This window comes from Lupinus angustifolius, chromosome LG11, assembly GCF_001865875.1.
Source record: "Lupinus angustifolius cultivar Tanjil chromosome LG11, LupAngTanjil_v1.0, whole genome shotgun sequence".
Taxonomy (NCBI): Eukaryota; Viridiplantae; Streptophyta; class Magnoliopsida; order Fabales; family Fabaceae; genus Lupinus; species Lupinus angustifolius.
This window is the reverse complement of record NC_032019.1, coordinates 18,337,885-18,365,240: the sequence shown is the minus strand read 5'-3', so window position 1 is coordinate 18,365,240 and position 27,356 is coordinate 18,337,885. Positions and strand designations below refer to the sequence as shown.

Sequence of the window (27,356 nt, the reverse complement as noted above, 5' to 3'; positions counted from 1 at the left end):
TCTAAAGAATACTATTTGAAGATAGCAATTCAATTATGTTATTCTCACTTTTCTTATTGAAAAGCCTGCAGTGTTACTCGTTTACTAAGATGCTGCATGATATAATTGCCATGCATTATGTATTGATTTCAATTAGAGGGTGAGCTTGGCGCAACGGTAAGGTTGTTGCTTAGTGACCATGATGTCAGGATTCAAATCCTGGAAACAACCTCTCTACTTGCGGGAGTAAGGCTGCATACATTTGCCATCCCAAGACCCCGTTAAGTGGGAGCCTCGTGTACTGGGTTATCATTTTATGTATTGATTTCAATCAAACTTATACATTGAGCTACAATGATGATACACCTCTGTCACATGAATGATACTATGCACATTTTATCTTCATCTTACAGCTTTTCTTTTCCAGAAACTAGCTTTTGATAGGACCAAAGCATGGAGATTTCACTTCATGGCCATCTCAGTAAGGTAAATGCTTGACATCTTCTGTAAAATGTGATTTAAGATCACTATGTTAATGTGATTTCATAGGTGGTGATAGAAGGATAATACAAATGATCCTATATAGTCACAGTGTCAAAGAAGAGAAAAAGAATGAAAAGAATGTGATATATGATCATATAGGTAAGTTCATAAAGTGAAAATTTATGAAAATAATCATTTAAGCTTAAATGAAATAGAATCTCTCATTGCTACTTTCATTATGTATATATTGCACATATCAGCAGCAGAATCACTTATGTTGCAGTTCCTTAAAAAAAGAACTACTTATGTGAGTGTGTTCTTCCTTTTTTCACTAGGTATCATATTGCACCTAAAGCTTAGTTTGAAAACTTAGATGTTATTTTGTTTTGCATGTAGTTGTTTCTTGTTTCTATGTGACATGTTTCCAATATTATGTTTTCTTTAACATTTTTATTATCACTTTCTTACCTACTCTTTTGACAATCACTTTTCTGCTTAAATTGTGCCAAGAATTCGGCGGAAGGCTATATCCCCCACCCTCTACCCCATGCCCCCTAAAGTATAAATTTAAAAAACAAAAGGAAAGATGCTTTTACAATATATCAAAATTGTAAAGGCATGATATATATTTTGTGCAATTGTAAGGTTGTTGATTAGTGACCATGAGGTCACAAGTTCAAAATCCTGAAAATAGCCTCTCTGTTTGGGGTAAGGCTGCGTACATCATATCTTTTTGTTGTTACTTGATTCATGATTTTAGCCCTCAATGTAGTTGTGGGGTTCTAAAGGAGTAAGATATGCTCATATGCATATACAACCCTTCTTCAACTATGAACCATAAAGTCACTATCTAGACATGTTTTTTCTTGTGGAAATATTCAAACAATTTGGCTCTAAGAAGCTAGAAAGTCAAAGAAAATTAGATACTGAAGCAGAAAATAGGGATCTGATTGATGATGTATTATTAGGTAGAAGCTATACTTTCAGATGCTGGTTCTATTGGGGAAATTAGTCACAAGAGCTAACACTATTTAGTACTATATACCATTATTGGAAACCACATTATGCCCCATAATTATTTTGTCCTTTTCCTCCTTAGGAATATGATGATATTTAAGGCTTTAACTTATTGAAACATAGTTGATGTTTTTTTTTGTATTACTAAATGTATCTCTTTACCTTCTGGATAAGGAACTAATTGTTTTTAAAGTGTGTGACTGTCCTCTCAATAAATGTCACTCATATGAATTAAACTCTTGACATTTTAGTTATCCTAAGGTTTAGTAACGAAATCTTATACCACATGACTAACGGTTTATTTTTACCTAGTTGATAATTAAGTGAACTATATATAAGCATTTGAAGATTGCATGAAGAAATCTTTGTACAGCATTAATAAGATTTTCCACTATGATCCAATAAGCAAGATTGATTAGTTTGCCAGAGAAGTTTTTGTATTACTATTGTGTGGCGGATCTTTCAGTTAAAATTTATGGAGAGCGTTACATAATATATTTAAAATTCATCATCAAACATACACAATTTTATCAAAAAATTTAAAATAATATATACAAAGTATCAAAAAATTTAAAATAATATATACAAAGTATCAAAAAATTTAAAATAATATATACAAAGTATCAAAAAATTTAAAATAATATATACAAAGTATCAAAAAATTTAAAATAATATATACAAAGTATCAATAAAATATATATGACTAAGACCTACTAATAATATTCCTACTTTACTTGTTTATATAAATTATTTTGAGGGTATCATACTAATGAAAATTGACTTGGATTATGGAGTTGATGAATCTATAGATTAGTGTTAAAGAAAGATTTGTTGAAAAAGAAATGGAACAACAGTTATTCCCAGCAGAGTACATCCAAGTAATGCAAAGCACAAAAAATATAAATAAAAAAATGGAAATAAAATAGGGTGATTATTTATTTTTTAACCAAATAAGTAATATTTTATTTGGTTCATAGTATTTTGTCTTCAATTAAGCCTGTCAAAGAAGCATTTTATCATGTGACCATGTGATTTGAAATATCATGTGCAACTCGATTGTGGTCTTGTTCACCATTGGAAAAAAACAAACAAAAACATAAACTAGTCATGTGCAACTATTTGAACTCTATTCTTCAATCACATCAAATATAATTAGAGTGTAATATTTATACATTATTGATATAAATATTTGTATAAAATAGATGATGAATAATAAATTGACAATATAAAAAATATTTATATTATCATTGTATACCTCTTTTTCTCATTTTGACTAATGACATACATAGTTTTGCCTTATATATCAATTTGATAGGTAAAAAATAATATTTTAAACCCATTTCTCACAAAGAATCTCATTAAGAAGAAAAATGAGGGTGCAAATGAATGTAGAAGCGAAAGAAATGGTTGATGCTTAACAAATGCACTAAGTGGAAAATTGGAAATCACATAAGTGATAATTGTTTTTGATATTGTATCACCTAAAATCTTGAGGCATTTTTTTTACTGATATTATGATATATATCTATAAGTGGAGGACCAACATTGTGTATATTATTGAAGGGCCATAATGAACACTTTGCTTTGTAACATGTGGCATATAAGAGTAGTATTAAGTTAAATATAAAATTTAATTGGGACTTGCTGTAGTGCAGTTTTTTTTACTACTTTATGTTTATGGTCAATAATTCATTAAAGGAGTTTGATTATGACAGTAAAATAAAAAAAGTAGAAAAGTGGTTGATGTTAATTGCAATATAGTTATTTGGCAACTTTATTAATGATTCAGCCACATATAATTATAATGCAGGCCCTCTTTGCCATAATTGTCTCAAAGCATAAGTTAGGAGGTGAAATTTAAAAGCTGGTATTGATTTTTTTAGATAGTACCAACAATATTCCCTCGACCTATAATTAAAGAATTAATTTTTTTAGGTTGGGTAGATGTCCCTCCCAATAAGTATTGCTCCTAATAATTAAACATCTAATATTTTGGTAGTTCTGAAAATCTAACTGAGTCTTACATCACTAATCAACGTTTTGTTAGTAAGCTGGATTAAATATATATATTTATGATAGGCTACCTGTTTATCAAAAAATAAAACAGTTTATAAACTACTGATAGATATAAAATGACATAAGTTAGTAGTTTACAAGTCCATAATAAGCTATCTCAAATAGCTTATCAAATATGAGGTATAAACTCATAACTTATTAAAAAAAGTCTTTTTTATCAAAAACCAACATGTAGCTTATTATTATCACATAAGTTAATTGATTAACTTAGCAGTGTGAGAGTTGAAGAAAAACTTACAAGGTAAAGGGTTACCATTGGTTATACGATAATTTATAAGCTGGGTTATCAAAGACACTTTCTCGATATTAAAAGAAGACTCAATATTTAATGTTAAATGTTAAAGACACAATCATAATTCATAATGGTGTGTGTACAGCTCAAGGTTTGCTGCAACCATGTTCCCATGTGATATTGTGTCATTGTCTCATTCTTGATCCACTGCAACCATAAAAGGAATACTTGAGTCCATTTATTTCCCACTACTCTCCTAATCTACTTTCATTATCAAGAAGAAAAAATGGTAAAAACACTTGGTTGCTCTTTGGTTTTCATATGCTTTTTGATTCCTATGACATTTGCAGATTGGAACATATTGAATCAGAAGACACACAGTGGATTGAAGATCAGCTTGAAGAACTATTGTGAGAGTTGGAGAATGAATGTTGAGCTGCATAACATTAGAGACTTTGAAGTTGTGCCTGAAGAATGCACTGACTACATTGGAAAATATGTCAGGTCAATTCAATACAAAGTGGACTCAGAAAGGGCAACTGAAGAGTGCTTGGTTTATCTCAGCACCACTTGCAATCTGAAGAAAGATGGCAGAGATGCTTGGGTTTTTGATATTGATGACACTTTGCTTTCTACAATTCCTTATTACAAGAATAATTTATATGGGTAAGTCAAAATCCACTTTCATATACTAATCATTGTATGCATATTTAGTTCATATTGCTTTCTTCTTCTTTAAGTTAGCATTCTGACTTAAGGTTTTTTTGTTGATAACAGGGGAAATAAATTGAATGTGTCAGATTTGGAAGATTGGATGAGTAAGGGAAAATCCCCTGCTCTTGAATACTCATTGCAGCTCTTCAATGACCTTAAATCCAGAGGAATTCAGATCATTTTGATCTCTACAAGGAGGGAGTATCTCAGATCAGTCACAATTGACAACCTTGTCAATGTTGGTTATCACGGTTGGGCTGGTCTTATCTTGAGGTTAGTTCAGTTCAACTCCTCAACCTTTTATCAAATAAATCATGTATACCAACATGAAGTTGGTCTGGTAGATTCTCATATGGACTAAAAAAGTTAAATATTTGATTCCTGCGAGCGACACTTGTTGGGAGGGGTAACCATATACCCGAAAGGGGTTAGTTCTTTACCTATAGGATGAAGGGATATCCTTGGTTATACAAAAACATGTATGATCATAGTGCCTATTATGTACAAAACAATCAATCAAATATTAATTAGACATTAAAAAATAATGAAGTCATTAATATGTTCTCTTTGATCCTCATTGCCTGCCTAAATCTTTTTTGTTTTACTGTGTGCAGAGATTCTGCCAATGAATTGGTATCAGTGGCAAAATACAAGTCTGATGCGAGAAAACAATTAATAAAAAATGGCTACCGCATTTGGGGAATTGTAGGTGATCAATACAGCAGTTTTGAGGCGCCTCCAAGCAGCACTAGAGGATTTAAACTTCCAAATCCAATGTACTATGTTGCCTAATATATCATCTGTAGTAGCTACATTGTTTCTTCCCAATTTCAACTTATTGCTACATTATTTCTTCTCCATTTCCAACTTGTAGCGAGTTGCACCATTTTATAAGGAATAAATTGTCAGTTGAGCCATGTAAACACCTTATTTTCTTCTTTATCTTATTTTTACGAAAAGAGTAGGAGTACTGTGATCCAACCCCTTGGAGCTCACTCAACCAGAATCCAAACCAGACGGCACCTACTGTCAGGATTCAAATCCTGGAAACAACCTCTCTACTTGCGGGAGTAAGGCTGCATACATTTGCCATCCCAAGACCCCGTTAAGTGGGAGCCTCGTGTACTGGGTTATCATTTTATGTATTGATTTCAATCAAACTTATACATTGAGCTACAATGATGATACACCTCTGTCACATGAATGATACTATGCACATTTTATCTTCATCTTACAGCTTTTCTTTTCCAGAAACTAGCTTTTGATAGGACCAAAGCATGGAGATTTCACTTCATGGCCATCTCAGTAAGGTAAATGCTTGACATCTTCTGTAAAATGTGATTTAAGATCACTATGTTAATGTGATTTCATAGGTGGTGATAGAAGGATAATACAAATGATCCTATATAGTCACAGTGTCAAAGAAGAGAAAAAGAATGAAAAGAATGTGATATATGATCATATAGGTAAGTTCATAAAGTGAAAATTTATGAAAATAATCATTTAAGCTTAAATGAAATAGAATCTCTCATTGCTACTTTCATTATGTATATATTGCACATATCAGCAGCAGAATCACTTATGTTGCAGTTCCTTAAAAAAAGAACTACTTATGTGAGTGTGTTCTTCCTTTTTTCACTAGGTATCATATTGCACCTAAAGCTTAGTTTGAAAACTTAGATGTTATTTTGTTTTGCATGTAGTTGTTTCTTGTTTCTATGTGACATGTTTCCAATATTATGTTTTCTTTAACATTTTTATTATCACTTTCTTACCTACTCTTTTGACAATCACTTTTCTGCTTAAATTGTGCCAAGAATTCGGCGGAAGGCTATATCCCCCACCCTCTACCCCATGCCCCCTAAAGTATAAATTTAAAAAACAAAAGGAAAGATGCTTTTACAATATATCAAAATTGTAAAGGCATGATATATATTTTGTGCAATTGTAAGGTTGTTGATTAGTGACCATGAGGTCACAAGTTCAAAATCCTGAAAATAGCCTCTCTGTTTGGGGTAAGGCTGCGTACATCATATCTTTTTGTTGTTACTTGATTCATGATTTTAGCCCTCAATGTAGTTGTGGGGTTCTAAAGGAGTAAGATATGCTCATATGCATATACAACCCTTCTTCAACTATGAACCATAAAGTCACTATCTAGACATGTTTTTTCTTGTGGAAATATTCAAACAATTTGGCTCTAAGAAGCTAGAAAGTCAAAGAAAATTAGATACTGAAGCAGAAAATAGGGATCTGATTGATGATGTATTATTAGGTAGAAGCTATACTTTCAGATGCTGGTTCTATTGGGGAAATTAGTCACAAGAGCTAACACTATTTAGTACTATATACCATTATTGGAAACCACATTATGCCCCATAATTATTTTGTCCTTTTCCTCCTTAGGAATATGATGATATTTAAGGCTTTAACTTATTGAAACATAGTTGATGTTTTTTTTTGTATTACTAAATGTATCTCTTTACCTTCTGGATAAGGAACTAATTGTTTTTAAAGTGTGTGACTGTCCTCTCAATAAATGTCACTCATATGAATTAAACTCTTGACATTTTAGTTATCCTAAGGTTTAGTAACGAAATCTTATACCACATGACTAACGGTTTATTTTTACCTAGTTGATAATTAAGTGAACTATATATAAGCATTTGAAGATTGCATGAAGAAATCTTTGTACAGCATTAATAAGATTTTCCACTATGATCCAATAAGCAAGATTGATTAGTTTGCCAGAGAAGTTTTTGTATTACTATTGTGTGGCGGATCTTTCAGTTAAAATTTATGGAGAGCGTTACATAATATATTTAAAATTCATCATCAAACATACACAATTTTATCAAAAAATTTAAAATAATATATACAAAGTATCAAAAAATTTAAAATAATATATACAAAGTATCAATAAAATATATATGACTAAGACCTACTAATAATATTCCTACTTTACTTGTTTATATAAATTATTTTGAGGGTATCATACTAATGAAAATTGACTTGGATTATGGAGTTGATGAATCTATAGATTAGTGTTAAAGAAAGATTTGTTGAAAAAGAAATGGAACAACAGTTATTCCCAGCAGAGTACATCCAAGTAATGCAAAGCACAAAAAATATAAATAAAAAAATGGAAATAAAATAGGGTGATTATTTATTTTTTAACCAAATAAGTAATATTTTATTTGGTTCATAGTATTTTGTCTTCAATTAAGCCTGTCAAAGAAGCATTTTATCATGTGACCATGTGATTTGAAATATCATGTGCAACTCGATTGTGGTCTTGTTCACCATTGGAAAAAAACAAACAAAAACATAAACTAGTCATGTGCAACTATTTGAACTCTATTCTTCAATCACATCAAATATAATTAGAGTGTAATATTTATACATTATTGATATAAATATTTGTATAAAATAGATGATGAATAATAAATTGACAATATAAAAAATATTTATATTATCATTGTATACCTCTTTTTCTCATTTTGACTAATGACATACATAGTTTTGCCTTATATATCAATTTGATAGGTAAAAAATAATATTTTAAACCCATTTCTCACAAAGAATCTCATTAAGAAGAAAAATGAGGGTGCAAATGAATGTAGAAGCGAAAGAAATGGTTGATGCTTAACAAATGCACTAAGTGGAAAATTGGAAATCACATAAGTGATAATTGTTTTTGATATTGTATCACCTAAAATCTTGAGGCATTTTTTTTACTGATATTATGATATATATCTATAAGTGGAGGACCAACATTGTGTATATTATTGAAGGGCCATAATGAACACTTTGCTTTGTAACATGTGGCATATAAGAGTAGTATTAAGTTAAATATAAAATTTAATTGGGACTTGCTGTAGTGCAGTTTTTTTTACTACTTTATGTTTATGGTCAATAATTCATTAAAGGAGTTTGATTATGACAGTAAAATAAAAAAAGTAGAAAAGTGGTTGATGTTAATTGCAATATAGTTATTTGGCAACTTTATTAATGATTCAGCCACATATAATTATAATGCAGGCCCTCTTTGCCATAATTGTCTCAAAGCATAAGTTAGGAGGTGAAATTTAAAAGCTGGTATTGATTTTTTTAGATAGTACCAACAATATTCCCTCGACCTATAATTAAAGAATTAATTTTTTTAGGTTGGGTAGATGTCCCTCCCAATAAGTATTGCTCCTAATAATTAAACATCTAATATTTTGGTAGTTCTGAAAATCTAACTGAGTCTTACATCACTAATCAACGTTTTGTTAGTAAGCTGGATTAAATATATATATTTATGATAGGCTACCTGTTTATCAAAAAATAAAACAGTTTATAAACTACTGATAGATATAAAATGACATAAGTTAGTAGTTTACAAGTCCATAATAAGCTATCTCAAATAGCTTATCAAATATGAGGTATAAACTCATAACTTATTAAAAAAAGTCTTTTTTATCAAAAACCAACATGTAGCTTATTATTATCACATAAGTTAATTGATTAACTTAGCAGTGTGAGAGTTGAAGAAAAACTTACAAGGTAAAGGGTTACCATTGGTTATACGATAATTTATAAGCTGGGTTATCAAAGACACTTTCTCGATATTAAAAGAAGACTCAATATTTAATGTTAAATGTTAAAGACACAATCATAATTCATAATGGTGTGTGTACAGCTCAAGGTTTGCTGCAACCATGTTCCCATGTGATATTGTGTCATTGTCTCATTCTTGATCCACTGCAACCATAAAAGGAATACTTGAGTCCATTTATTTCCCACTACTCTCCTAATCTACTTTCATTATCAAGAAGAAAAAATGGTAAAAACACTTGGTTGCTCTTTGGTTTTCATATGCTTTTTGATTCCTATGACATTTGCAGATTGGAACATATTGAATCAGAAGACACACAGTGGATTGAAGATCAGCTTGAAGAACTATTGTGAGAGTTGGAGAATGAATGTTGAGCTGCATAACATTAGAGACTTTGAAGTTGTGCCTGAAGAATGCACTGACTACATTGGAAAATATGTCAGGTCAATTCAATACAAAGTGGACTCAGAAAGGGCAACTGAAGAGTGCTTGGTTTATCTCAGCACCACTTGCAATCTGAAGAAAGATGGCAGAGATGCTTGGGTTTTTGATATTGATGACACTTTGCTTTCTACAATTCCTTATTACAAGAATAATTTATATGGGTAAGTCAAAATCCACTTTCATATACTAATCATTGTATGCATATTTAGTTCATATTGCTTTCTTCTTCTTTAAGTTAGCATTCTGACTTAAGGTTTTTTTGTTGATAACAGGGGAAATAAATTGAATGTGTCAGATTTGGAAGATTGGATGAGTAAGGGAAAATCCCCTGCTCTTGAATACTCATTGCAGCTCTTCAATGACCTTAAATCCAGAGGAATTCAGATCATTTTGATCTCTACAAGGAGGGAGTATCTCAGATCAGTCACAATTGACAACCTTGTCAATGTTGGTTATCACGGTTGGGCTGGTCTTATCTTGAGGTTAGTTCAGTTCAACTCCTCAACCTTTTATCAAATAAATCATGTATACCAACATGAAGTTGGTCTGGTAGATTCTCATATGGACTAAAAAAGTTAAATATTTGATTCCTGCGAGCGACACTTGTTGGGAGGGGTAACCATATACCCGAAAGGGGTTAGTTCTTTACCTATAGGATGAAGGGATATCCTTGGTTATACAAAAACATGTATGATCATAGTGCCTATTATGTACAAAACAATCAATCAAATATTAATTAGACATTAAAAAATAATGAAGTCATTAATATGTTCTCTTTGATCCTCATTGCCTGCCTAAATCTTTTTTGTTTTACTGTGTGCAGAGATTCTGCCAATGAATTGGTATCAGTGGCAAAATACAAGTCTGATGCGAGAAAACAATTAATAAAAAATGGCTACCGCATTTGGGGAATTGTAGGTGATCAATACAGCAGTTTTGAGGCGCCTCCAAGCAGCACTAGAGGATTTAAACTTCCAAATCCAATGTACTATGTTGCCTAATATATCATCTGTAGTAGCTACATTGTTTCTTCCCAATTTCAACTTATTGCTACATTATTTCTTCTCCATTTCCAACTTGTAGCGAGTTGCACCATTTTATAAGGAATAAATTGTCAGTTGAGCCATGTAAACACCTTATTTTCTTCTTTATCTTATTTTTACGAAAAGAGTAGGAGTACTGTGATCCAACCCCTTGGAGCTCACTCAACCAGAATCCAAACCAGACGGCACCTACAACCCGGTTCCTGTACTCTTACCAGCTTCGCATTCCACCTCCATACTGCCCCTTCCTCATTCCATGACCATCTCGCCTCTGCAGGTGTTAGGGCAGGAACTCAAATCTGCAGGTGGTGATTCTTAGACCTTAGTGGTGTTTGTGGTTGCTTCTCTCTCAAGTCAGCCAATGGCTTAGTATGTAAACCAAGTGTCAGAAATTAGTGGTTGGGTTTGGTAGGTTACTTGGAGGGAGAGTAGTGAGGCTGTGACAATGAAGAACTTTTATTGGAAAATTCAAACATTTTCTGTATTGATTTACAACAATAAAAGTTTAAAGGACTTAACAACAAAACAGAGATTCAACCTGTGCTCACTAGTACCAGCTATATAAATACCACAAAATCTATTTATTGTAATTTGTAATATGAAAAAGATCAATGATATAGGTCAAGTAAAAGAAGTGGGGATGACTTTAGCTTTCACAATAAGAGAGGCCAGAAATAAGAGTTGAATACTGAATAGAACCCAAAGGAGAGTTATCTCTTCAAATACTCCAATTTAACAAACATAACGTTGGAACTCCCTTGGATGATCCAAGACAAAAATGAAAGGATAGGAACAGCTAAAAAAAGGATAAAAGGTGGAGGATTTCAACAGGCAATCCCTATACCACAATAAGTGTCAAGGGGAAGAGGGGACATTAAAGATCAACACACACCCGTACGAACAATAATTAAGAACTCAATTGAAGGTGGAATCAACACAATAAGGGGATTGGATGATATTAATCACAATTTATCCTACACTAGAAAATTAAAACTTCAGCTCGTGATAAATATATAGCAGTGAAAATATTTAGAATTATTTTTTGTTAATAGTGCATTTCTACCATTTGCATTTCCATAGAATTTCTAATAAATCTGGATCCCGGAGTAAAAATGATGAGAGAAAACACAGACAATTATAATAGAACTCAAGTATACATACACATTTCACTTCCGAAATGCAACCAATTCCTAGGTAGATTGAAAAGAGAGTTTCAGGCATTCACTCTGGCACCTCCTAAGGCATATGTCATTCCAATTGGGCACTTGATGTTGGTTAACACAAACAGTGCGGGCACAAGCATCAGTGCACGCATCAAGATCAGACACACCACAGACAGTGACACAAGTATCAGGAATGGGGTCTTTTGAGAATGAGCCAACCTTCTTCAACATCCTCTTTGACGTACAAACCCTTTCACAGACAAAAATTTCATCAGAACTCCGTTCTCTCCCGCCCGCACTTTTCAATCTCTGTTCTTCTGCGTGCCTTTTCTTCACCCTAAAAGCTTGTCCTGCAACAACCACAGGGATCGCAGCCCCCAAAAGTGACCACCAAATATCACCCATCTCTGATATATAACTTCAGCAACTCTTCTTCTAATTCATATGCTCTACAGTCTTAACAAAACAAGGGAAATCAATGAAATTTCTAGTTTGAATTGTGAATCACGATTATCCACACAATAAAAAGGCGACCCAATGCAAGAGGCTCACACCTAGTGGGGTCTTGTGAGGACAGATGTACAAAATCTTATCTTCGCTCTTACCCTCACAAGCAAAGAATGTGTTTCCCGTATTTGAACTTATAATCTTCAGGTCACAAGGCAAACAAACTTATGGTTGTGCCGAGGCTCACCCTCAGGATTATCCACACACTTGAGCAAACAAAAAAATACAAATACAAGACAAGTAAACCTTGTGCTAGTTGCACCAAAGCTTCACATCCCATTTCTCATTTTTCAACATAAAGCATTTAAGCATTTTATCAAACACTTGATAGGATGGAGCCAAGGTGTGGTCTTTCTAATTTAATGTATAAAATAAGATAAAATTCCAATATCTCATGAATAAATAACGTATTCATATGTACCTAAACTATGAAATTCTGAAAATTCTATTGTTTTTTGAGATCAAAAGAACAATTAGAAACTCTAATTCTACCCCAATAGTTCATTATTATTCCATTAACTATACCCTAAATTTGAACACTGAAACTTAGAAACAGTGAAAGTGAATCTGTGAGTTGGAATGTAATGAAATAAAGTATGAACAATAAAAAAGAAAAGCATAAGAATCTGTGTATCTGAAAATTAAAGAAGAAAATATTACCAGCGACGGAGCAAGGCAGAGACGGAGAGGTTAGATGGCAGCGAAGCCAAACAGAGTTTCTTTCTTGTGTTTGGCTAAAGTCTAAACCCTGAACCAGCCAAACAACAAAAGTCACCACTATTATTTTAACTATCCTACACTTTTTAATATATTTCTGTCTTGGAATATGTTATTAAACTACCATTTCTCTCTGCCTTTAGTGGAACAATAATAAAAAATTTAAAGTTTGATTCCTAAAAGTTATATATCCCGATTAATTCCTTATTAAAAAGGGTGAAGGATACACAAAAACAATTGCCACTTCTCCTACACTTGTCAAATAATATATACCTGTAAAGTCCTGGATGGTTAGCTCGATGTTTCTAAAAAATCATAATAATTAGTTAAAATTATTTAATAATTTTATACTTTAAAATTATGGAAGGTTTGATTTATGCAACATCAATAGTCAACCATGTTTTGGTTTGATAGAAGACGAGTGATTTGCCAATGTTCAGATATGTTTCCATAATATTAAGCTGTATGAGACAAATGCAAAATGGTAAATAAAATGATTGTTTATGAATATTGAAGACGACAGTTGATGATGACTTTTTGGAGTGTAAGTTCTATAATATTGAAATTTGAAAGACTTCCTAATAATGGAGAGTTAGGTTGTTATTCTATTGGACGGCAGTATAGAAAGTTGTACTATAAGTTCAAATAACTATTTTTTATTAATATTGTAAATGATACTCAAAAAGTTGAATATTCACAAAGGTGAAAATTGTTATGTAAATTTTCTAACGAACGAGATATTCGAGTATTTCATTTGACAAAACCTCATATTGCTTAACATTGGAATGAGGAAGAGAAATCAACGTTATATCTCTTATTATAAAATGCATCAATTAGGAACACCTCAAGGACCATGATTGTCTTGTAATCCCTTTTCTCTATTAAGTAGTTGCTCAAAAGCTCTAGGACTTAAGTACAATCAGCAGAAACCGATTAATAAATTCTTGTCTTATTTTCTCATTTATTTATTATATTGTTTGTGTCCAACACTATCCCACCAACAAATATGTTGTAGATTTTAGACCGTGCAGATAGCAGCGCAGCTTCCATGTAATTGAGCTTTTTTGTGCTCAGTCACTTATACTGTTTCTTTAAGAATTATGCACAACGAAGGCTTTAACCATTATATTTCAAATTAAAGAGGAGATACCATGGTCTTATTTCCTTTTCATTTGCCAATTAGTAAGTGGTTCTAGAGTTTTTGTTCCATTATACTTTTTATTTTGGACAAAATCAGTTATACATTTTAGATATCAAACTATGATGCAAATTGTCTACACAAGAATCTCTGCTATTATTTGAGAACACCTCAAGTTGTATAGCTGCAATATGAAAACATAAACAGATACTAATAAACTCTTCATCCATCACAACATAACCAATCACAAAACCAAAAAAAAAGCATAGGACAAGAATTAGACACACAAATACAATGAAATCATCCAACTCTCTATATTGTACTATTCTTTATGATTCTTCACCAACTAATCATTGCCCTGTCAGGTTCATGCAATCAATATTTTCTAAATCTTCCTTTTTCTTCAATGCCATGGTCACATCATTGACAATGAATTGTGGCCTTAGAGACATCATAATTAGGAGAAACCAACCAATTTGAAAGACTAGCATCCACTGCAATTTCTTTCAACAGAGACTTAGACTGAAGAACATTTGATTCTAAGCTGCAAGGTGAGAAACTAAAGCTTGGTTGAACATTCTCCTTCCTTATATTCTTACTTGATGCAACTTTTGCTTTGATTTCTTTCCACTGTGTGAGGTTCTCTACAGGGATCAGAACAGAATGCTTGTTTATGCTTCTGTCTCTTCCACTATATTTGTATTTCAACTCATAATCATTTTGATCCTTTAACTGTGACAACTTTTTCGGCTCAATGTTTGAATCACCTACTTCAGCCTTATCACTTTCTAAGCTTTCATCACTACTACCACCATCATCCGAATCATACTCATCGTCATCATCGTCATTGTCATTGTCATAGTCTTCGATTTCATATTCATCACAAACTATTTCATCTACCTCATCATAACCATCCATGCAATTGTAATATCTGTAATTAGAAGGGTATCTCATTGTCAAGGCTTCAGATCCTTCTCCCTCAGGTTCTGCATTGTTGTTTTCATTTTCTTCTTCCTCATTATCTAATGCCTGATAAGTAGTTGGGCTTGGCTCAAATATCTGTACGTTCAAATTAAAGGTAACTTTCTTCTTCTTCTTCTTGATTTTTACACTATTCTTCTCCTTACATCCATCCTTGTCTCTAACAAAATATATTAACAAATAGATAAATAAACAATAACTAAGCTTTTATCTCACTAAATGGTTTCCGCAAAACACATAAATAAATCATGCAGCCGATGTTAAATTGAAAATTTGGCCACCATAAAAGAGAGTTTTCTACATTTTAATGGCAGAAAACATAATGGTGATTCCTAATCTTTTAGGAGAGTTCGAAATTGAGTTCTACCTCTCCTTGAGTTGCGTAATAATATTCTATCATATACACTCATGAAACAACCTCGGGTTCAAATCCTGTGTAAAGGAAAAGAAAAGGAAGGTACAAACCTGAAATCAGAATATGGCGCAATGGACTTCTCTGTGATGGCAAGAACTTGATACTTTCCATATTTCTACAAAAAGAAACACAACACAATTTCTTTAAACTGATAACAAACTCAAGCTGAAATATGAACATGGTTGTTCTTAAATAATACAAATATAAGATAAAAATGCAAAATTTATGACATGATTGAAAAAACTTGAAGATGGGTTGTTGTGCTTACTTGGTGTCCACCTATAACATTGTAGAGGGTCTTTCTACGTTTTCTTTTGTTGGGTAAACCAAAACATGCAAGAAAACAACCCATGTTTCTAGGTAGGAAGAGAAGAATGAGGGTGAAGAAACAATGAAAGGCTTAATAATGAAAGCTAGATACTCAATCCATGAGAGTAAGAGAGACAAAGTAAAAGGAACATGTGACAAGTTTAAAAGCCGTTTGGCTCCAAACACTTTCGAAAATAGTAACGTTAGAGAATTAATGATGATTGTGGGCACAACAATTTTTTATTTATTAAATCAAAAGCATAAGAGTAGGGACAAACATATGTTGCTTCATGTTTGCTTTATCTCATATCTCAAAATAAAATAATCTATATGATTGTATCAGAAGATAACTTACTTATCTCTTATAACTAGTAAAAATGTGACATGTGTACTATTTTGTTTATTTTTATAGAAAATGATGAAACATGATATATGTCATGATTTCACTCGCAGAAGGAGATAACTTATCTTCTTATACAATAAAATACTCCATTCCCAAATGAAAAATTCAAAGTGTTGCCTTAAGCTTTTGCTCTCATATTTACATTTTTTTCTCCACATGTTTAGAAATGTATATCATTTCTTGTCTCGAGCTAAATAGAATGTTACTTTTTGTTACTTTTTAATTTTAAAAAATTTTCTTTTATTAATATGACAATATATCATTTATGTAAGATAGGAAATGAGATATCATTAGAGAAATAATTTCTCTCCATTTTTATTGTATTTCATTTCATTGTCTCTTTTGTGAGAATTTATGCTTTTTATTATAAAAATATATATTGTCGAAGAGATTGGCACCAACGTTCTATAGCAAGGGAAAGACTATTCTATTTCAAGTTCACTTATACATTTCCAATAAAGTTGACCGAGTTTTGTTTTTAACCCATATAATTTTTGTTGTTCAATTTCGATCTTTTAAGTAGGTTTAAGTTTATAATGATGATATGATTAACATCCACATGTGAAAAAAGTTGGCATAGGCTAAGACAAAGAATAGTGGGAAAAAAATACAAACATAGTGTTTTTGGAGAGGAGAGAAAATACAAAGAAAGTTCATGGGTAACCCAATTGGGGTATAGTAAAAAACACCTCAATAGCAATATTGGTGACTAAGCATAGTTTCTCATGTTGAAAGTGATTTGGGATAAATTGCTTGTGTTCTACTCTATCTCTATCTTAGGGATGACGACGGATACGAGTAATGTTTTCTTGTTTCTAAACTCACAATATTTGTAGGTAATCGTGTGAGTAACAAGTATTTGCAGCTACCCAACAGATTTTTTATTTAATTATTATATATTTATATAATTTGTAATATTAATATGTAAAAATAATTATTATATAAATAATATGGTATTTATTTATAAATTTGTGATCATGGTTAAATAGGTATAATTTATTATGAAATAATAATAAAATATATGATATATAATCTTAAAATAATAATAAATAAATATAAAAAATTAATTAAAAACTAAATATATAAATTCGTGGATACCATATGACGGGTATCATAAAACTGTTCTCACTCATAAGCTATTTTTGTAGATACCCGTTGCGGGTATTTCTACGGGTACCCACAAGTCGGATTTTTTGTCATCCCTACTCTATCTCCTATTAATCTATGGTAAACTAATTAGAGTTACTCTTTTAAGGGGTTAATGCACTTAAGCCTATATTATGATCAACTCAGAAAAATCATCTGAGTCATGTCTCTACGAACATTTTGCTTGATAAGCTGATATGTCTCTACCAGACTAAAATGTTATTTTATCCTATCAAAAGATTTTGGAATTTCATAATTCAACCTCCTTATTGTGTCAAGTCGATCTTTTCATTAACTTACTTATGAAGCTAATTAATCCAAACTCAACTGCTATGAACTTGCTAAGAGAGTCAAACTAATCTATTACAATCTTTACTTCATCCTCCATTATGTTATCATCATCACATGGAGAGTACACATATCACTATTATAAATAACCACTTAAAGGATTAAATAAATAAATAATTCATATTACAACTTCAACCAATATAATTAAAAATACAATATCATTGACAAATACTCATTATAGAAAATCATTTAAAAGGAGAAATAACCAAAATTCCTACATTTTCACCACCTTCAATTTTTCTCTCTTACCAACCTAATTGGAAACCCAACACCATTATCAAAATTCATCGTAGAAAATCACTCAATACTCCTAGGAAGTTTCTAGAACTTGGAAATGATAAATGAAGGGACAAGAGTTTAATTAGCTTTAAGGAGAATCTATAGTCATTTTTATATGAAGAAGAACATTACCAATAAGGACGACTCTTCAATCCTAATAAATTTATTAATCTATTTGGTAGACAATTCGATAGATGAGAGGGATATAAAAATTAGGAAAAAACTAGTAGTGAATATAATCATATCTTCAATAATCTTTTACTGAAAATAGCACTATTAAGAAAATATTTTTTTGGAAGAGAAGAAAAACTTTGAATGTACACATTCTAATTGAAATAGTTTCTAAAAAGATTGAGAAGATGAAATTATGTTAGAAAATGAAGAAGTTGTGATATACCTTAATTTGATGAATTCCATCCCATGTCCGAAGTCGTTATTTCGTAAAATATTTGAGGTGAGTAAAGTAATCTCACATAAATTTTATGAAATGGCAGTCGATATTTACTAGGAAAAAAAATAAAAGTGTTTGTTTTATATGTCAAAATAAAATAAAAATTACATTGCCATTTCTTTAAAATTTAGGGGAAAATGTATCCATTTAGGATTTATGTCCTATGTATTTATCATGAACTATTTTTTTCTCTCATTATCCCTTGAACTTTACAAGTTAATAAAATTAGTCATTGTATAAATATATTTTAAATTATTCTGTCAACAAAAAAAAATAATTAAACTCACACCATTAACAATGCAACAATGTTATATATGAAAAATAAATTTCAGAGTTAAAAGTTATTAATATACTAATATTGGTATATAAAATAAAATAATAACAATAACCTAACAGTTGAGGTTAAAATAAAATACATAAATTAAATTTTTTTATTATTAGTAATTTAATATTATTTTTATGCATCGACTAATTTTATCAACACTTAAAATTTAAATGATAATTAAGTAGGAAAAAATACTTCATAATAACTACTCATGAATGAGGCAAAGTTTAGCATCGTTTGGTAGAGAGAATCAAAACCTATATACCTAGGCATTAAAATAAATTTATAATAGCTACTTAAAAATGACATAAAGTTTAGGACATTAGATACTAGGATGACATAGACCCAGACAAAACGTGTACCCGTAGAAAATATTGCAATGGGATTTGGGTTAATATTTTTGGACCTAAGAGTAATTGAAAAATGAGTTTTTGAGACCCCTTTTTAATGGGTTTGAGTTCGTGTAATGAGGTACTCAAATCCATAGTAACCAATCTCGTTATTCCTTCCTAAATCTATATATGTATAATCATAATTGTAATGATATTGTTATTCAATAATTGTAATATCATATTAATTCATATATGTGATTACTATGTTGTTAAACACTGATATTATATTGTTAAAGAATATGATGTTATGTTGTTAATTCATATGGGTAATCTAATGTTATGTTGATTAAATAGTTCTTACTAAATTAATTTTACATGACAATGTTGAAATAATGACGTTGTTCTTTTATGATTTTTGAATAAAATGAGTTTGTGTAATAGTCAATTTAAATTGTGTTTACAACTTTAAATTATGTTTTATAATTTTTTCTACTGTTGATTGCTTAAATAAAGGGGAAAAACACATAATTACTAACAACTATTTTTAATATTTTTGAGTTTGTGAGTACCTACAAATTCATTGGGTACCCGAGAACCCATAAATAACAAACCCAACGAATATCAACATGAGTTTGGGGCAAGTCTAAATTTAAAAAAATGAAGCATTGGAGCGGGTTGGAGTACTATACTAGTTAGATCCATCTGGACTCATTGTCATATATATTATACTATACATTAGAATATGATATGAGATACTTTGATCATCAATCATTCAAAACAAATCTGAACCGTCCAAACCATTCCCCTTGATAAACAAAACCCACACACAGAAACACACTCGTTTCTCTCTCTTCCATTTCCTCTATCATATTCACAAATTATTGTGTATAGAGGCGAAAGAGGAATGGATTCAGATGAAGGAAAGCTTTTCATCGGTGGAATTTCATGGGAAACTACTGAAGACAAGCTCAAAGAGCATTTCACCAATTACGGCGACGTTTTGAATGCTTCTGTTATGCGTGATAAGAACACTGGAAAACCTAGAGGATTTGCTTTCGTTGTTTTTTCAGATCCTGCTATTCTAGATAGGGTTCTTCAGGATAAACATGTTATTGATGGAAGAACGGTACATTATTTTTTAGGGTTTTCATTCTGCAGTTTTTTTGGATGTATTTGTGTACTTTTCGATTGATTCTTTTCAATGGGGTAGAGTTGTTTTTGGTTATATAGGTTTTAATTGTTTGTTTCTGATTTAGTTTTGTTGTGTTGATTGAAGATATGCTTGTCAAAAACAGTCAAATTATTACTGTTTTGTTGGAGGTGCATTGAACGATGACTATTAGGGTTTGTTTGTTTAGGCAAAAAAAATCATTTTTGATATTCATGTGTGGTTGGTTGGGCTTTACTGAAAATGCTTAACTTAAAAAAAACTGAATTGGAATTGAATTTATACGAGTTCAGCTGGAGCATTCAGCTTCTCGCAAAAACGTTTTTGGAGAATCGACCTAAACAAATGGCTCTTGGGAAGTTAGAAAGGATTTGCTTTTTTCTTCTGAGTCTTGAGCCTTTAATTTCTTTGAGTAATTTGTCTTGCACATTTAACAGAATGAAGAGTTTGTGTTTTCTTATGCTGTATTTCTGCTGACACACCATTACCTGGAATATTTTGTCAAAAATATCGTGTTTACAGTTTATCCAGCTAGAATACTCAGATATCTTTGGTTTTTGATGAATTTAGGGATGTACACTTGTATAAGCTTATGACAGGAAATATCGAGGTTGATATTTGAGTCCTGTTTCGGTGAAACATTGGAGAATAAAGAAATACAAATCTTTTTTTCTATATGATCCATTTCCTACAATATTTTATGCTTGTATTAAGAATTTAGATTTTGCTTGTTTTCCGGGACGAGCATGATCTTGTGGGATCTATTGACAGTTTATATCATGTTTTGTTTATTATAGTTTTAGATATGCTCAAATATCCGAAAACATGACTTAAAAGATTAGTTTTGATAATGTTGATCACTGTGAAATACAGATATTAAATTGTGGTTGTGGTTGCTTTTCTTATAATTCCATGTATTTTACAATTTTGTTATTCAGGTTGATGCCAAGAGGGCCCTCTCGAGAGAGGATCAACAAATTTCTGGCAATTCTAGAGCTGGAAATCCAAATTCTGCTTTGCATTCTGGAAATGGTGGAAATATGAAGACCAAAAAGATATTTGTTGGAGGGTTGCCTCCCACCCTGTCTGAAGAAAATTTCCGTCAGTACTTTGAGTCGTATGGCAATGTGACTGATGTCGTAGTCATGTACGACCAGAGTACTGGACGCCCACGAGGATTTGGGTTTATTTCTTTTGATACTGAGGATGCTGTTGAAAGGGTTTTGCACAAGACATTTCATGACTTAAATGGTAAGCAAGTAGAGGTAAAGCGTGCACTTCCCAAGGATGCCAATCCTGGTTCAGGTGGTCGAATGATGGGTGGTAGTTCTGGAGGCGGTGGCTATCAGGGGTATGGAGCATCTGGTGGCAACCAAAATGCGTACGATGGCCGTGTGGATTCTAGTAGGTATATGCAATCTCAAAGTAATGCTGGTGGATTCCCACCTTATGCTTCTTCTGGCTATAGCGCCCCTGGGTATGGGTATGGTCCTGCTAATAATGGCATGGGTTATGGTGCATATGGAAGTTATGGTGCTGCTGCTGCTGGGTATGGTGGACCCGCTGGTGCGACATATGGGAATCCAAATGTCCCTAATGCTGCCTATGCTGGTGGTCCCCCAGGTGGCCCAAGGAGTTCATGGCCTGCTCAGGCTCCCTCTGGTTATGGGTCTGTGGGCTATGGGAACACTGCTCCTTGGGGTGCTCAAAGTGGAGGCGGCGGCGGTCCTGGTTCGGCTGCTGCTGGTCAATCCCCTAGTGGAGCTGCTGGATATGGGAGTCAAGGACATGGATATGGAGGGTATGGTGGGTATGATGGAAGTGATAGTTCTTATGGGAACCCTGGTGTATATGGTGCTGTTGGAGGGCGTACTGGGAGTGCATCCAATACTAATGCTAGTGGTCCTGATGGAAGTGAACTACAAGGTAGTGGTGGCAGTGGAAGCTACGTGGGCACTGGCTATGGGGATTCAAATGGAAATTCAGGTTATGGAAATGCAGCTTGGAGATCTGAACATTCTCAAGCCTCTGGAAATTATGGGACTCATGGAAATGGCTCACATGGTGGGCAAGTTGGTTATGGTGGTGGCTATGGTGGTGCTCAGTCTCGCCAATCCCAACAGCAGTAATTTTGACAGTTAAATACTTTGCTGGATCTTAAACTTCAACTTGCAATCCCTGCCATTATATCTTAAGTTACAAGCGCACAATGAATTCTTCCTAGCAGCAAAGGAGTGACTCAAGTTTGATGTCAATGTACTATGGGACTGATTGGATTGCTTGAATCCCAGTAATTTGCATCATATGCTTTCTAGTTTATAATAAGTAGTATGGTTGAAGAGATACTAGATGCTACTTTCTATTTTAATATTTGTTATTGCGTGTAGCTTTAAATTGCGTGCAGCTTTAAATTGCATGCAGCTTTAAATTGTGTGCTTATGATTTTAGCTGATCTATAATTGTCAGTTATTGTAGCATTTGAGCTATAGTATCATATTTCTCTCTGTATGATGTTTGATGCAATATCTTACCATCTTTGTTGCCCTTTTGCTGGTATTTGAAATTTTTTTTGCTCCATTTGTTCTCTTTTTTATTACAATTCAGCAGCAGGTAAAGTTATAGTGTAGACCAGATGCTTTAGTTGGCATGAGAAGTAGAAATAAGATGTAGTCAAGGTATATACTGATTGTGGTGGACACTTGGGTTGCTCACTTCGTAACGGGTAGTGATAGTGGTAGTGATAGTAAAAACTTTGAGGATGGTATAATCATTTTCCCCTGTATTTGCACTTGTGTTGTACAGGAGATGTGCAGGAGTATTGAAGTTGAGCCAAGTGTCCACCCATGACTAAGGAATGAACTCTGTTCAATCGTAGTGTTTTTTGCACCAGTGCATCGTCAAGTTTGGAGATTCCGGGCTTTTCAAGGGATAAAATTGTATAACTTTCAGTCTGGTTTGTGGTGGCTATCAGAGATTGTGAGGGGATGATTTTCAGCACATTGACTAAGGCAATCAGCTGGGACATTATAACTTAGGCCCGAGTTTTTGGTGTCCAGTTGATTGATATTCTAGATTTTCGCATGTGTTTGAATATTATACTTAGGAGAACTTCATGTCTGAAATATTTTATACTCTGATAGGCAAAGATTTTTCTTATTAGAATTTCCTCATTATGTCTTCATTCCTGCCACTTATGGTGATCGTATCAGTTTTAGATTTTATTGCACCTGTTGAGATGATATATTGGCATTGTTGTATGTCGCAAGTGCTTTCTGATTTATCTCTGAAGGGGTTAAATTGCCGTTGTCTTATCAGCATGTTCTTTCTCAGTTAATGCAGGTTGATTGTAGCCATTTTCTTATAATTTATATCAGTTTGTCATAGTCTAAAAGATTTACCTTTGTATTTTGCAACTGTTGAATTAAAAAAGCTGATGCATGTTGTAGATGAGAAAAAGTTATGTATAGCTGGATTATTGGTTATATAATTTAATATCCCTAATAATTTATTGATTGAGCATACCTATGCTCAACGTGTATGTTCCTTGATAATAGTGAGAATCTTGTCTGCCTTTTTAGTCTTGATGCTGATCAACTTTTTTCTCTCTCTTAAGGCATATAGATAGATGTTATAAAACTCGGCTAGGATAGATTGGTTCAATTGTTAACTGAGTATTTACCGGTCCGAGCTTTTCATTTAAATGGTTCGCATAAAAAGTTGATTGATTCGTTTTAATTTAGTCGATTTAAGTTTAAAACTAGTAACTCGGATAGTTGGATTGGTTGGACTGAGTTAACAAAAAAAGTGTTTTTTTTTAAAACAATCAAAATGTGTGATTTTTAGATTAAAAAAAATCAAATGTTTTAACTTATCTATAGTTATATTTATCATTTGTTAAATTATATAGGAAAATATTTGTTTAATTAAATTTCAAATTTATTGTTTATTTTTTACAATTAAAGTATGATATGCATGTTGTTTGATCTGGTGCCTAGAAACATAACTACAATTTAACATGATATGAAGTTTAATCCTGAAACTTAAATGTGCAATGTAATCATTAAAATTCATTAATATCATGCAATTGATAACCAAGGTTATAAATAACTAAATCCATTAATATCACGTGAAAATTTATGTGAAATATTGGTGTCAAACAATCCCCCAAATATGCATCTAAAGCAGCACGCGATTTAAAGCTACAATAACTGACAATTATAGAGAGAAGTATGATACTATAGCTCAAATGCTACAACAATGGACAATTATAGGTCAGCTAAAATGATAAAGTACACAATTTAAAGCAGTACCCGATTTAAAGCTACACGCAATAACAAATATTAAAATAGAAAGTAACATGTAGTATCTCTTCAACCATCCTATTACTACTTATTATTATCTAGGAAAGCATATGATGCAAATTACTGTGATTCAAGCAATCCAATCAGTCCCATAGTATGAGAGCATATTTTCATTGGACAAAACTTAGGCACAGTTCCTTGTGTGCTAGTAATATTGATAAGCTATCATAAAGTGACATGTTGATTTTTTCCATCTCATTATTAGGTTAACTTTAACACTGTTTACTCTAATTTTTTTATCCATCCCCTATCATATCTCTGTATTCTCCATCAACCTTTACATTACCTCATTTAAATTTTCTTCACCATTTTAGTTCTAAACAAATGACATGAACTTATCTCTCCATCAATCTATATATTACCCTAACTTTTATGAAACCCACTTAAAACCATTCCAATTATGCAGTAGAACTTATCTTTTTTTCAAGAAGACATGTTATGGAAAGAGAAAGTGTAAAGAGTAACATAGAATTAATCTAGGTTATGTCACTAATTCAATAATTATTTTAATGGATCAAAACAATTTATTAGGATTGCATTTGATTTTCCTCAAAGAAGAACCTACCATTGCTGATGTAGTACAACAAAAACCAAGTCCACCTGAGACAAGTTTGTGGGAGGGCACAAAAAAAGAAAGAGGAAAAACTACTTATGAATGAGTTCATAGATGGTGGTTCTTTGATGTTATTATTCACAATCATGAAAAAACATTATAGAGAAGAAGTGCCCCAATTGTGACAGTGGATGAGAGAGATAATGAGACTCAATTATTATGGATGGAATAATAAATACTTAACGGTGTCAAAATTTTAGGGAAAAAAAGTCCACGTGTCACTTTATGATAGGCTACTAGTACCATTAGCACACAAAGAACTGTACCAAGTTTTGTCCATTTTAATTACAGTCTCCTATTTATAGTGAAAATGTGTATGAAAAATTCTCTAGTAGATGATGTTAGTTCCATATTTACTTGTATTGGACGGTTCTGACATATACGTACTCTGTTGATAGTTGACTTATAACTTATGTAGGTCCAGTAGTCGTATTGTAGGATCTATCTCTGTGTCTAATAGAAAGTGAATACAATATGTAGGTGACATGAGGCTTGTGGCAGAGGTGTGTTGTTCAAACAACGTGACAGTCTTATACAAGCGACATGACAGGAGTTGTCCCTGTAATGTCATTTGGGTCATGTCCGATCAACGACATATCTTTCTGAATTGTTCGATTGTCTGGATAGAGTCCAAAAAGTGTCTGAAATGGACCCACCTTGTTTGATATTTAGCTGACACCTGACGGTTTAGTGTGACGTGTCTTCTTAGATCGGGATGGAACAGTCATAAAATAAATGTAAAATGTAAGATAATATTTCATGAGTGAGGATCCACTTACTCCAAAAGTAAGTTTTAAAAACTTATTTCTTATCTCAGCCATCAATTTTAGGGAAATCCAATGGTTTGAATTAGTGAATAAATCTAAACCATTAGATGTTCATAGAATCAATGGCTAGAATGAGAAGTAAATTTAAAAAACTTACTCTTAGAGTAAGTGGATCCCACCTCATATTTCATTGTTGTTAATTCTTCATATAAAATAACACATTATTAGACTCATTATTTCCCAGATGTATTGAGCCATTCATAGTTCAATACTTCAAGTTTGATCAGTTTACCATTATTTTTAGCATTTTAAATGGTTATACCACATTTTTTTAATTTAATAACTTTACTATTACAGAGTAATACTATCTACATAAAAGAATTATATAGATTAAAATTTAGAAAAAATAAAAACACATATATAAATTTATTATAAGTGATAATTATATACTTAATTTTAGATAGATAATACGATATAAATTAAAAATATATATTATTAAGGTTAAAATATGTATAAGCTAATTTGGACTATCCCACTTTCAGCTCACTTAGTTATTAATATAAATATAGATTATTATTTGTGTTATATGTAGATGATAATATTGAGAGGAGTCATAAGGTTTCTGATCATAAAGTAATAAAATAAATAATATTAATTTTCTCTACTAAAAAATTAATATATAAATCCTCATATCACTGAAAATTACATATATTACTTGTAGACTAGTCATGAAAAGTACTCATTTATAATACATGTTATTTTATATATGTACAATGATTTACTTAAAAAAATCCAATTCCTGCCAACTCTTCTCCCAACTAGGGAATAGATCTTGATGGATTAAAATCCAATTTCTTGTCTTGGTTAATAGCGGAAGCCATGAAATGAGAGAAGAGATTTTGGAAAGAATTTTGGAGAAAAACAAGACAGAAAATCTATTGAATTAATTGATTTGAGAAGTACCTAATACTTCCCTTTATACAAAGGTTTCCTAAAGCAGAAAACTAAAACAATAGAATAACAGAATAACTGATTGAACTAACTATAAAAGGCAATTAGGCCATAAACTAGAAAAGCACAAACAGCCCAATCAAACTTAAACTACAAAGGCAGAATGGAGATGAAATGAATGGTGAAGAGTTTAACATCCCCCTCAAGTTGGGCGATGGATATCCATGAGTCCTAACTTGGAGAGAAAGTGCTAAAAAGAAGTAGAATGCATAGGCTTGGTAAAGACATCAACTAACTGTTGAGAAGAAGAGATTGGCAACAAATGTATGAGTCCTTTTTTGATCTTTTCACGAACCACGTGACAATCGATCTCAATATGTTTGGTGCGTTCTGT

At 32.1% G+C, this 27,356-nt stretch overlaps 5 protein-coding genes across 7 annotated transcripts; 3 read left to right on the top strand and 2 right to left on the bottom strand.

Moving 5' to 3' along the window:
• On the top strand, positions 3,947-5,416 carry LOC109359221 (acid phosphatase 1-like). Its single transcript, XM_019603802.1, has 3 exons — positions 3,947-4,453; positions 4,565-4,774; positions 5,116-5,416. The coding sequence occupies exons 1-3, from the start codon at positions 4,074-4,076 to the stop codon at positions 5,291-5,293; spliced, it is 768 nt and encodes a 255-aa protein (XP_019459347.1). The 5' UTR covers positions 3,947-4,073; the 3' UTR covers positions 5,294-5,416.
• Positions 9,201-10,669, top strand: LOC109361142 (acid phosphatase 1-like). The gene is made up of 3 exons (XM_019606472.1): positions 9,201-9,706; positions 9,818-10,027; positions 10,369-10,669. The coding sequence occupies exons 1-3, from the start codon at positions 9,327-9,329 to the stop codon at positions 10,544-10,546; spliced, it is 768 nt and encodes a 255-aa protein (XP_019462017.1). The 5' UTR covers positions 9,201-9,326; the 3' UTR covers positions 10,547-10,669.
• LOC109361144 (uncharacterized protein At5g64816-like) lies at positions 11,520-13,027 on the bottom strand. 2 transcript variants are annotated; one of them, XM_019606473.1, is made up of 2 exons: positions 12,919-13,027; positions 11,520-12,207 (listed from the first exon to the last, which is right to left on the bottom strand). In XM_019606473.1, exon 2 carries the CDS (start codon positions 12,154-12,156, stop codon positions 11,779-11,781), a length of 378 nt encoding a protein of 125 aa, XP_019462018.1. In that variant the 5' UTR covers positions 12,157-12,207; positions 12,919-13,027; the 3' UTR covers positions 11,520-11,778. The 2 variants fall into 2 exon arrangements, with proteins under 2 accessions (XP_019462018.1, XP_019462019.1); XM_019606474.1 differs by having other exon boundaries at positions 11,520-12,198; positions 12,919-13,019.
• Positions 14,251-15,987, bottom strand: LOC109359081 (protein OVEREXPRESSOR OF CATIONIC PEROXIDASE 3-like). Of its 2 annotated transcripts, XM_019603601.1 has the most exons (4): positions 15,778-15,987; positions 15,560-15,624; positions 14,943-15,254; positions 14,251-14,897 (listed from the first exon to the last, which is right to left on the bottom strand). In XM_019603601.1, exons 1-4 carry the CDS (start codon positions 15,859-15,861, stop codon positions 14,534-14,536), a joined length of 825 nt encoding a protein of 274 aa, XP_019459146.1. In that variant the 5' UTR covers positions 15,862-15,987; the 3' UTR covers positions 14,251-14,533. The 2 variants fall into 2 exon arrangements, with proteins under 2 accessions (XP_019459146.1, XP_019459145.1); XM_019603600.1 differs by having other exon boundaries at positions 14,251-15,254.
• On the top strand, positions 19,883-23,444 carry LOC109360644 (heterogeneous nuclear ribonucleoprotein 1-like). The gene is made up of 2 exons (XM_019605680.1): positions 19,883-20,228; positions 21,209-23,444. Exons 1-2 carry the CDS (start codon positions 20,007-20,009, stop codon positions 22,397-22,399), a joined length of 1,413 nt encoding a protein of 470 aa, XP_019461225.1. The 5' UTR covers positions 19,883-20,006; the 3' UTR covers positions 22,400-23,444.

Coding starts and splice junctions, on each gene's coding strand:
- LOC109359221 (XM_019603802.1), top strand. CDS start 4,074: ATGGTAAAAACACTTGGTTGCTCTTTGGTTTTCATATGCTTTTTGATT. Junction 4,454..4,564: donor TACAAGAATAATTTATATGG/GTAAGTCAAAAT, acceptor TGTTGATAACAG/GGGAAATAAATTGAATGTGT. Junction 4,775..5,115: donor TGGGCTGGTCTTATCTTGAG/GTTAGTTCAGTT, acceptor TACTGTGTGCAG/AGATTCTGCCAATGAATTGG.
- LOC109361142 (XM_019606472.1), top strand. CDS start 9,327: ATGGTAAAAACACTTGGTTGCTCTTTGGTTTTCATATGCTTTTTGATT. Junction 9,707..9,817: donor TACAAGAATAATTTATATGG/GTAAGTCAAAAT, acceptor TGTTGATAACAG/GGGAAATAAATTGAATGTGT. Junction 10,028..10,368: donor TGGGCTGGTCTTATCTTGAG/GTTAGTTCAGTT, acceptor TACTGTGTGCAG/AGATTCTGCCAATGAATTGG.
- LOC109361144 (XM_019606473.1), bottom strand. CDS start 12,156: ATGGGTGATATTTGGTGGTCACTTTTGGGGGCTGCGATCCCTGTGGTT.
- LOC109359081 (XM_019603600.1), bottom strand. CDS start 15,861: ATGGGTTGTTTTCTTGCATGTTTTGGTTTACCCAACAAAAGAAAACGT. Junction 15,625..15,777: donor ATGTTATAGGTGGACACCAA/GTAAGCACAACA, acceptor TTCTTTTTGTAG/AAATATGGAAAGTATCAAGT. Junction 15,255..15,559: donor GCGCCATATTCTGATTTCAG/GTTTGTACCTTC, acceptor ATATTTTGTTAG/AGACAAGGATGGATGTAAGG.
- LOC109360644 (XM_019605680.1), top strand. CDS start 20,007: ATGGATTCAGATGAAGGAAAGCTTTTCATCGGTGGAATTTCATGGGAA. Junction 20,229..21,208: donor ATGTTATTGATGGAAGAACG/GTACATTATTTT, acceptor TTTGTTATTCAG/GTTGATGCCAAGAGGGCCCT.